Source organism: Lygodium microphyllum, chromosome 25 (genome assembly GCF_053477565.2).
Source record: "Lygodium microphyllum isolate KBCC chromosome 25, Lygodium_microphyllum_v1.1.10, whole genome shotgun sequence".
In the NCBI taxonomy this organism is placed as follows: Eukaryota; Viridiplantae; Streptophyta; class Polypodiopsida; order Schizaeales; family Lygodiaceae; genus Lygodium; species Lygodium microphyllum.
In genome coordinates, this window is record NC_141159.1 from 115159865 (window position 1) to 115171727 (window position 11863).

Here is an 11863-nt window from a genome sequence, read left to right on the forward strand (position 1 = left end):
CATGATATATTCAAGTAAAAGCTCAATTTGAAGCCCTCAAAAAGTGGCATGACTTCATTGCTTTTCTATTTATCTTAGCATTAGCCTTCAAAGCATGCAGTTGGCTTTTAATTTGGAGCTTCAAATTCTTTCTCAAAGCTTTTTTTAGGCAAAAGAATATTAGCAAACCAAACATTTTTAGGCTTCGAGTAGACCAAATTTGATGATTCTATCAATTGGATATTCAAAAATTAGGTTCTACAAGGATTGTATCCAGTGCAAATACGTAAAGTTTCAACTTTCACCAGAAAGTGTATCTTTAGTTCCTGATTATTTCTCCAACTCCTTGAACTTCTATTTAAAGCAACCAATTGTATCATTGATAGAGCACTGCTATTTAGTAAAGTAGTTCTATTTTAATAAACTATATCAACCTATACTCTTATTGGCATAAATGATTTCTTTCATTATCACATGACTCTTTATAGCTACTCTCAAAAACATGGCTTTGGCAAGACAATGGTGTGTTAATGTTTGATGAGTTTCCAAGCCTCTTTTGTCAAATAAAATTTTGAGAAAGTTCTAATTTTTCACTCTCTTGGGGGAAATAGAAAGTATAGTCCTTATGGCTTAGTTATGCATCCTTGCCTAGCATATTTATGCTAGGTTTTCCTTGTTTTTCTTTTAATAAGTGGCTTTGCAATTGTCGTTAATTATTTTTTTGGGTCTACTTCTTCCAAGGAAGTGTTGGCTTATCTAAGGAACAAATTGTTGATTTATATAGGAGGTTAATAGACTAGTGTTGGTTTATTTAAGGAACATATTGCTAGTTTAGACATGAAGTTAATAGGCTAAGTATTTGAATTATACTTCTAGAAAGTTTTTGTTGATTGTAGTGTTTCACATGGCAAATTTTGGTTGGTTGTGAGGTGATATTTAAAAAATTAGGTCCTCTTTTGTGGGTTTTTGCTAGAATGTTGGTCAGTTTAGTAAATGGCCAATAGAAGAATGGATTAGCAAAATACCCCTACTTTTTATGGAAACCCATAAAATACTTCCTAAATCTCAAAAACTAACAAAATACCCCTCGTACTTGATCCAATGCACCATAGTCCCACCCCTTCTTTTGGTCCCCAAATTTGGTCAAAATTCTCAAAATACTTGTTTTGATTTCATCACAATTAACGAGTTCCGTAGGAGTTCAAATGACAAAATGAGGATTTCTTATCATTGTACATCAATGATCCAAAGCAGCTAATAAAAAAAGGACTCAATGAATACAACAATTTGACAAAGAAAGATATGAGGATGTCAAGATCATTCTCAAAATTAGAGGGGTATTCACAAAACTTCCACAAAACTTGGGATATCTTGATAATTTCCCTCATTAAAATGGTTGCAATCACTATTGCAAGTGAAGATCTTACCAAATAACACTAAAATATAGAGATCTCATTTTGTTTTCTTGTTGACCTTTATATATATTTGTTTAATGCTTTCTTCCCTTACTCATGCTTGCATATTTATTTGAACTTGCAGCTTTGGAATGATCAAACCTCTTGTTTACATGATAACCTTATGCTCTTTATTTCCATGGAGAGGCCCACAGCTAACCTCTTGTTTACATGATAACCTTATGCTCTTTATTTCCATGGAGAGGCCCACAGCTAACCTTCTGGCTCTTGTTTTTCAAAGCTTCTATTTTAATCAGATGAAGTTCCCATCCATCCTTCTCATCATCCCGTGCTTACAGAAAAATGTTAATATGTTTACAATGCAAGCCAAGACAATACGCACTTGCTTTAATATAATTATGTTTGTTTGACCTTTATCCAGGTTCAGCAGAACAAAACTTCAAGTTGCATTGCTTGTGTTGCAGTTTCATGTCTCTGTCCCATCAAATTTCAACATTGCACATTTAGGTTGACCCCAACAGCCATAAACGAGATGCTCATTGTGCTTGAGAACTAATTGTGCTCAAGAGTGGAGACTACATCTAGTTGCCAAGAGGATTACAGTACAAGATTTCCTGCATTGACTTCTTACTTTCATATTAGCCCGCATCCACTAGCAATTTCTGACTATATGCCATACTTGCAACCCATGAGTTCATACATATCCAATATAAGGTCCAGGTGAGGCATAAGACCACAGACAATGCTTCAAGATGCATGAACATTTGCTGATAATAAACAGGAACAGCATTCACCACATACTGATGCAGAGGAGCACTACATAGAAATTTGTATGTTTAGGCTGTGTCACTTGAACTAGTAAGATAAGTGCATAACTTGCCCCTACACCTACATCCGAGCCCATCTTCCTGATGAGTTGTACAATAACACTGCAATACAGCAATTATATTATGTCACAACATTCCCATACATATTTCAGAACAGCATCAGTTGGTTGAGCTAGTTGATTACACAACTATGCCTAGGACCATTCTGTATGAAAGAATTACAGAGCACAAACAGTGACTTCACTATTAACAACCTCTCACACCTTCAAGCTACAATGGTCAACTTCTAACAGCAGGCATAAACTATAATGCACTAGCACAACCCTTGCATTCTCCTAATGTTTCATCATTTACAAGAAGGCCATGGCGGAATAAGAACTGTTTGTCTATACATTCAGAAGTTGATTCCTTTTCTGCATCTGTTACATGTTTAAGAAGCACATCCACATTTGGGACATATCCTTCATCCTCCAAGCATGATCTCAAGGTTTCTAACACTGTTAATATATGCTTGCTGTAGGAGTCACCCACCAAGAACTCATGCAGCTTCCTATTCACCTCGATAGATGCATTGCCAAGCTTTTTCTTAGCCCCTGCATCTTTCCTCATCTCCTCTATTCTTGTTGCATCATTCCACCTGCCAGCACTCTTATAAATGTCCACCATCAGCAGGTATGGAGCAGCATCTTCTTGGTTCTCCAATACAAGCTGCTGAAAGCATCTTTCTCCTAATTCTACTTCACCATGAACTTTACAAGCAGTTAATAGAGACTTGAGAACATCTTCAGATACTTCTACAAACCTTTCTGCCTCAGACACCTGTCCTGACCGTGCAAAGAGATCAACCATACAAGTATAGTGTTCCAATACTGGTTCGATGTCATGTCTTTCAGTCATAATTTTGAAATATTTCTGTCCTTCAAAAACAAGATTAGAATGGCTGCAAGCAGCCAGAAGGCAGGTGAATGTGATAGCATTAGGCTTCACCCCCTGCTCTTGCATATCCTCAAAGCACTGGATAGCCATGTTGCCCATATGGTTCTTGCCATATCCATTGATCATGGCAGTCCATGATACAACATCTTTGACAACCAGCTGGTCAAATACTTCCTGCCCTTCAGTAAGTGAGCCACATCTGCTGTACATATCTACCAATGCGTTGGCTATGATGAGACCACTTTCCCATCCTCTTCTTGTCAAACCTGCATGTATTTCCTGGCCTGCTTCTAAAGCTCCTATTGTGCCACAAGCTTTCACCCCGCAGGCAAATGTGACAGGAGCTGGAGGCCATCTCTCTAGCTGCATCTGTTCAAAATAGATCAGTACTTCATCACCAAACCCATGCTCAGCATATCCTGAGATAAGCACATTCCACGATACTCCATCTCTGATAGGAAGCTTGTCAAATACTTGCTGCGCTTCAGCAAGCAAACCGCGCTTGCCATACATGTCAACCAGGGTGTTGCCAATGAAAAGGTCTACGTCCAAACCCTTCCGGAGGATGTCAGCGTGCAAACCCCAGCCGCGGTCCAAATCTTTCAGGTCCGTACAGGCCTTCAGGAGGGCTACGTGGGTGTAGCTGTTGGGTGGGACATGGTCCTCCTGCATTCTGAAATACAAGCTGAAAGCCTGCTGCAGGTTCCCACGATCAGCGTAGCCAGAGATGATGGAGGTCCAGGAGTGCTCGTTCCGACAGGGCAGCCCATCGAAGACACGGTGCGCATCAGGCAGGCTCCCGCACTCCACCAGCATGGGCACAAGGAAGTTGCCGATCGCAGCGTGCGACTCGAGCTCGCGGTCGCGCAGGTGGCCAAGGATGCGCTGGGCGAGGGCTGGGTTCTTCTTGTGCCTGCACCTGCGCAGCACAGTGATGAGATTCTCCACAGCAGGCGCCTGGCCCACCATCTCCCAGGGTTACAGGCTCCACGATACCCATGGTGTCAGATCTGCTAGGCAGGAGGCACAGATCATCCTTGCAGGTCATTGACATACTAATAGCTATCGAGAAACCCACATCAAGAGGGGTAACATAAATAAGATGGTTTTCTCCATGTTCTTGGGCCAATTGATGGCCCCAAAGAAAGACCTTGAAACTTTAGGAATAAGTTTTTTCAAGGTCCAAGGGTTGACAATAAGAGCCATTACATGATCGAATCCATTTTGATTATACTAACGTTCCTGGCGCGCTTCGCGCACAAGGAATGCTATTTCGCTTTGTGGCAGCGCCGTGAAGCGAGGTGTGAGGGATCCCTCTCGCACAATGGATAATGCTATCACAAAAACATCACATGCTTTACTCTCCTCTACTCACAACCCCTCTATCTCTCATCTTATTTACACCTCCCCCCTCTGTATCCACACTCACTCTCTCTCTCTCTCTCTCTCTCTCTCTCTCTCTCTCTCTCTCTCTTACACACATGTATAAAAGGCCAAATATGCATTTGCATCAAAGAGTACTTAAACTCATATATACATGCAATGACCATGCACCAAACTTATAGACTTGTATCTATACTTGCTCTGCACAACAATTAGAAACAACTTGTATCCTTGGATGTTACAATGAGAAATAACATTCCTATGGTGAAACGAACCACAAATAAAAGATATACGAGCCACACCACAATTTTAAGTTTGTCCAAGCATTGCATGCAAACTCTCAGTATTAATAACCCACATAGGTGAAGCAAAGCCCGAAACCAAAGTTTCTTCTAGAGACTGCACCAATAGCCTTGCACCATAATTTCAAGTATCAACAAACCACAAAGTGTCACTCCTTGATTGTGCCTATGCATCTACATCCAAATGTTACAAAAAAATTTACAGTTTCCATAGGGTCTAACCAAAACGAAGCTTTCTTTTCTTTGAGAAATAACTGGAAAATTTTCCACTCTCTAATATAGCATGGCCAGGCGAAGCAAGTCCGATCGCCACTCTTCGTCTTGTTGATGGTACAGGGGACATAATAGGATTTCCACTCTCCAATATAGCATGACCAGGCGAAGCAAGTCCGATCGCCACTCTTCGTCTTGTTGATGGTACATGGGACTTAACATTAAAACAACAATACCTGCTATGCGCAATAGCTAGAAGTAGCTCTGCATGATCATTCGATGTTACAATCAGAAATAACATTGCTACACTAAAATGAACCACAAAGTGTAAGCATATCCAAGCATCAAATACAGATAGGTGAAGCAAAGCCCAAAACCAAATCTTGCTCCAGAGCCGAAAACTTTGTACCATAAATCCAAGTATCAACAAACCACGAAGTACCACTTCTTGATTACACCTATGATAAATAGATATAGATACATCTACATCCAAACGCTACAAAGATGTTGAAACTTTCCATCGGGCCTAACCAAAATGAAGCTTTCTTTTCTTTGAGGAATCACTGGGAAAATTTCCATCCTCCAATACAGCATGCTCAGGAGAAGCAAGTCCCATTGCCACTCTTCATCCCGGTGATGGTACAAGGGACATGATAGTCTTTCCTCTCTTTCTTGAGCCTAAAATTTTAAAAGCTCACAACGTAAACATGAACACATCCAACAATTGACAAAGATCACTTAACAGTGGAATAACAATACCTGGCTTAATACTTGCAAACCACTTGCCAGGCATTGTCACAGCTTGATGTAGCATCACAAAACAACTGAGGTCCTTAAATTCATATGCCGACCACCCCCTCGGTATTCTATCAGTGTGAGATCGCCGAAACCTCTTGTCCTGCTCAGCTTCACCCATATGCACTCGAAAGCATTGAGTATACCCACAATGCACCACCTCAATAAAGATTGGAAGTAAAATCTCTATGTTGACATCATCATACAAACGCTCAATGACCCTTGCAAGCGTTCTTCTTATAATATCATCCGTTGTCATTGCACGCGAGTTACACTGCAGTTCCTTCTAATACTCAGAAGCTAGATAATAACCCCAGCTTGGAGTAGGCATCTGCAAAAGTCAAGCAAACACTTATATACAGTGTAGGGAATATATACTCAATTACCATCGAGTATATGCCAACCGAATACAACTTTGAGGCTATCTCGCATACACACCAAGCAAGGACTACAAAGCCATCAAAATTCAATAGATACATCTCTAAAAAAATGCAAGCATATCTTCCATTCTCCAAAAAATTCATCTCCGTATGCATCTTTGCAAAAAAGCAATGCACCTCATTGCATCTTCTGAAGTACCTCCTTGTACACAATGTTCGTCGTGACATTCATAATGCTTCCATCCTCATCCAATAACACTCTCACGCTGCATGAGGATTTCACCCTTGAAAATGCAACATACAACTGTCCATGTGTAAATACTAGTGTCTTTAAGTAAAGACCAATAATAGACAATGTCTGGCCTTGCAACTTATTGATCGTCATAGCAAATGCCAATCGAATAGGAAATTGCCTCCGCCTCATAGCAAATGGAAATTGCAAGGTGCTAGGAATAAAAGTGATCCTAGGAATAAAAACTCATTCCCCTACATTTTTCCCTGTTATTATTTCAGCATCTATCACCTTTTTATTGAATGCCTTACACATCAACCGTGTACCATTACACAAACCTTTTGCTGGATTTAAGTTCCTAAGCAGAATGATAGGTGCATTCATCTTTAGCAACAATAGATGGGGAGGAAATCCACCTCCAAGGTCCAGTGTATTTAAATACTCTACAGAGTACAAAAATGAGCTATCACCCGTCTCTGCAATTGAATCCGCACTATAGTACTGTATAACTTCTCCTAGCATCGATTGCAATGCACAATGATTCAAAGAAGCCACCTCTGTATTCCGCGCTACAAGTATAGCACGCTCACTAAAATATGCCCCAAAGTCTCTCATTGCGGACACTTCACCGTACACACTATTAACCAAGGTTTCAATAGAGCACCCTTTCAATACCATGCTAGATGGAATATGTTACTTATCACAATTCTCCATAATACCCACTCCATCCCCTATCCCTTGAATCCAAGTAACAAATCCATTATCCATTACACCACCAACGGTTGATATCCTCATATTCCCAGACAACCTTAGCACCTTAACGTACTGCCATAAATGAGAGCAACATAGTGCCGCATTAGCAATATCTTCACGGGAGCCCTTCATCACGACGGGCAGGATTTGCCTAAAATCACCCCCAAGCAAAGCAACCTTTCCACCAAATGGTTTATCACAGCTCATAATATCTCTTAAAGTTCTATCAACAGCTTTAAATGCAAACCTGTGCATCATGGGAGCCTCATCCCATAAAATAAGGCTCGATTGTCTGAACAGTTGAGCAAGTTGGCTCTGAACAGGAATATTACAGGTGGATCGATTACATAGATCCAATGGAATTTTAAATCTCGAGTGAGCAGTACGGCCGCCCTGTAGAAGCAAAGTAGCAATGCCAGATGATGCCATTGCCAATGCTATATGACCATCACTGCGCAACCTAGCAAGCAAACACTTGTAAAGAAATGTCTTTCCAGACCCACCGGGACCATTTTTTTAAAAAACATCCCCAACACCAATGGCACCTATGACTACATTATATGCAACCCTCTGTCCATCATTCAACATTGCCTCCATACAAACACAAACTCTACGTTGCTCCAGTATATCATATGCATATTCATCTTCTAAAATAGGGTTAGCACACAACTGAGAATCTGTTCGATGAGGTTCTGGCAATCCATCAAAGTCAGACAATCTTCCCCCATGTTGTCCTAAAAGATCCTGAAGATGCAATAAAGCCCTCTTTGATGCCTCTTGTTGTAGAACTGCAAAAGATATATGCACATGCTCTAGCTATAACTTATACAAAATATCCTCCACCATCGATGACATAAACCTATCCCAGAGCTGACCAGGCTACGCAGGCTCACAGAAGACCAAAATTGCAGCAAATAAAGCATGCAACTGGGCACCAATTTGTACAGATGTAGCCTCTTCCAAGCACACAACACACTCATCATCACCCTTTAATATGCCCTTTGCAATGCAGGCTTCCTTAAAGGTGTTGTACACCACGTTGCCAATAGTATGCAAATCATCAAAAGACATACATCCTGGAGACACTGTCAAGAGCATTCGCAAGTAATAACGCTCACCAGATGTGGGCGGCACAAAGTATATTCGACCACACATATTTCCACACTTTCTCTTCGTCCATACCTTTCGTTGTGCATTCCACACCCAATACACCGGGAAGTCTTGATACCGAATAGATCGAGCCTCTAGATGAATACGATTACACACAAACCATTCCGTAAAAGTAGTTTTTCTGATATCTTCATTTTGCATAGCATCTAATATATTGTCTGTATCTTGAAACACCACATAATTCTCATCAGGCAAGTGCATCTGCAACCGCTGTATATCAGGCTTCTCATTGTGCAATGCATAGTCATATATTCACCAACACGCTTCCGAAGCAGAAACATACCGTGCATCTAAATAACTCTCGATCTCATCCACTTCATGAATGGTCGTACCATTTACCCCTGAATTTCCAACAAAAAATTTAATCATTCCACGATCATGTCCCTTGTATATATACTTATACAAATACTTAACAGCTGCCACTATTGAGCATACCTCAACATTTATATGTGCATTGTATTTTTTACTCAAGTACGGATTATATGGAACAATCCATCGATTATTGTTAACCCTCAAATGAACGAAGGTGGAGAATCCGGAAAAGCTAAAGAAGAAGACAAAGACAAAGGCCAAGGCAAAGAGAAATGAAAGACAAAGACGCATAAGGAGAAGAGTCCTAAATAAGGGAGAAAGGTGCACAAGGAAAAGCGCAAGTCAAAACTTTTGTAAAAAAGTGCAAGCGCATCATGGTTTAATTCAAGGAGCGCCGCGCTCTCACCTCTGCAATTTGTAAATGTAGACGGGTGGTGGAAAGAAAGCTAGGAAGATAGAAGGACAATGGGAAAAAGGGCCGCTACGGCCGACCATGTAAAAAAGGGGATGACTGCCTAAAAGGGATTTAGGGTTTTGTATATAAAGTTGAAAAGTGAATGAGAAGCTCATTCTTGTGTGTGGCAAAAAGTGACTCTCTTCTTCTTTTTCTTCTTCTTCTTCTTCTTCTTGCTTGCTTGAGCTTGTGCTTGAGAGAGAGTGTGTGAGAGTGCGAGGGAGTGAGTGTGTGAGGGTGAGGGACCCGGAGAGGAGAAGCTCTCCATCTTCTCCTCTCTTCTTCTCTTCTCTTCTCTTCTCTTCTCTTGCTTGCGACAATGGAGCTTGGAGCGTGGAGCTCGAGGATGGAGCTTGCTTGAAGCTTGCACTTGGATCGTGGAGCTACCGAAGTGCGCGGGAGAGGAGGTAACTCGATCGGCATGAAGGTAAGCTCACTACAACCGTAGATATGGATGGCATGTCAGCTATGTGAGAGGTAGCCATTAGTGCTCGGCTTGGAACGCTTGAAACAATAAGCAGTCCGAGGGTCTTGGCGGTTGAGTGAAAGCTCCCATATTTTGGTTCCGTTACCGAGACCAACAGATTCAAGCCTTAAGCTCTTACGCACTTCAAATCGAGCATCGAAGTAAGGGCTTTCCCCGAACCGGTGTTTGAGATAGGTAGGAAGTGAGGGGGTTGAAGATGGTATTCGATCTCCTTGGCAAGTAGGTTTTTTGCTTTTTTGAGATTTATGTTGTGAAATGAAGTAGTGTAGGTATTTACTTTGTGAATTGGATGCATTAGAGTAGGAAAAAACAAAGAAAAACAAAGAAAATAAGCATTAGGGTTTACTGTTGCAAAACAAGGCAAAAATTGTGCAAAAAAATGGCAAAAAGCTCGCTCGTGATGCCTAAGATCAGCAAGTGAGTGATTGGGGGCATCAACACCTTACTTGGGAAGGGGCATAAGAGCCAAGAGGCCAAGGGAGAGCAAATTTGTCACCATTTTAGTGAGAGAGAGAGAGGGGGGAGAGAGAGAGCCATCGCACGATCCACTCCGATCTCGCCATTGAAGAGCCTACTGCTCTAGTCAGGTACATGAATCCCTTCCCCTATCCCCCTAGATAGGATCTGGAGGTTTGTGCTTAGTATGATTGGGTAAATCGCAAGAATCGAGCAAGATCGACATCGCACTGTTGTCGTCGCGCCGGACTTGGCCCATCCGAGTGGCATTTTCTAGGCCGAGTCCCAGAATTGGCCCTCGACTCCTTACCATTCGGCCCACTTGGCCCGAAACCCTAATCGGCCCTCGACCCCTTACCATTCGGCTCGTCCGAGTCAACCCACCCGAGCTAATAATTCGGCCTTCGCCCCGTCCGAGTTCAACATTAGGCCCTCGGCCATGCGTCACATTCGGCCCTCGGCCCAAGTGCCTCGGCCCGTCTGAGTCTGCTCTGTCCGAGTTGGAAATTCGGCCCTCGGCCCATCCGAGTGACCCACTCGGACCTTGCAATTCGGACCAGCTGGGCCGAGTGTAGATTTTTATCAAATTTTCAAAAATTTGACCTGACCCGACTAGAACTCAATAGCGTAAACTGTCGAAAGCCCTTAGGACGCTCAGAACTTGATTCTGGCACACGGAATAGACGAAATCGTAGGGAGCAGCCGCTTAGCAGCTTAAATTAGGCAGCAGCAAGACCCAGAGACCTAGACGCAAAGCGCTGAGCAGTTAAAACCTGATTGGCCAAAAACAAACATGGCAACATATTAGAAAGGCGCTGAACCCTGTCAAGGCGGCCAGAAAAGTGACCAACAAGCCTATTAGGCCCGAACAAAGTGGGAGTGCATAAGATGCTTCAAGTAGTTTGATGCACTCATCGCGAATTTCCGCACTTGAATGCACTTAAAGAAAGTGAAAGCCTGATTGAGCCCAAGCACACGAGGAGCGACACGCACACTGAGTGACCATAAAGTGAGGGTTGCATTCAATAACTGAAGGAACTCACTCAAATAGACCATTCAAGGACCCCACCAGTAGGAGAGGACCCCTGCAGAGGGGGCTCCACCCCCTCTGCACCTTCCCTAAGTAGGTTGGAGAGAAAATGTGTTCCATGACATGTCCTCCAAGTTCGACCCTAGCGTAGTGATGGCTCTACACGAGCATGGATTCTCACTTGCAAGAGAGCAACCAAAATCCCGTACCCGAATGGAGACAAACAGAGACCCTAGAACCTCAATGGGCCCATTTAGCCAACAAGGGCAAAAAGGCCACACTACAAAAACACATACGTGTTGCATTCGGACTGCATCTAGTCAAAGCAGAAAGCAACAACATCAAGCTACAATAGCGAGAATGACTAGATATGACATCCTGACAATGGATGCTCCTTGAATAGTACTGCACTGACAAGCCAAAACATCAGTGGAGAATCCACATCTGGTCGTGTAGTTGGGGACTCAAGGGCGTTTGTCAGAAGGCTTAAATTTACAAGCCAAGACCTGGAAGATGAAGGCATAGTACCACCTGCTTATCTTAGGGTCAAACTCACCGCGAAAAGAGAGCATACTATCGATGCTCTGATTGATGAAGGAGCAGATTTTAATGTCTTGACCTATGAGGCATGGACCCTACTAGGCCAACCAGAGCTGACACCGACTATTGCAACTCTTAGCCCTTATGGGGGACCTCCACAAGCACTCATAGGAAAGTGCAATATCCTTGCAACAATTGA

At 42.4% G+C, this 11863-nt stretch overlaps 1 protein-coding gene across 1 annotated transcript; it reads right to left on the reverse strand.

Annotated features, from left to right (window-relative positions):
* Positions 1 to 1360: 1360 nt before the first annotated feature.
* Positions 1361 to 4251, reverse strand: LOC148014650 (pentatricopeptide repeat-containing protein CRR2, chloroplastic-like). Its single transcript, XM_087667273.1, has 2 exons — positions 1594 to 4251; positions 1361 to 1535 (listed from the first exon to the last, which is right to left on the reverse strand). The coding sequence occupies exon 1, from the start codon at positions 4124 to 4126 to the stop codon at positions 2525 to 2527; it is 1602 nt and encodes a 533-aa protein (XP_087523399.1). The 5' UTR covers positions 4127 to 4251; the 3' UTR covers positions 1361 to 1535; positions 1594 to 2524.
* Positions 4252 to 11863: the final 7612 nt, after the last annotated feature.

Excerpts from the sequence above, each read along its gene's own strand:
- LOC148014650 (XM_087667273.1), bottom strand. The coding sequence starts at position 4,126 with ATGGTGGGCCAGGCGCCTGCTGTGGAGAATCTCATCACTGTGCTGCGC.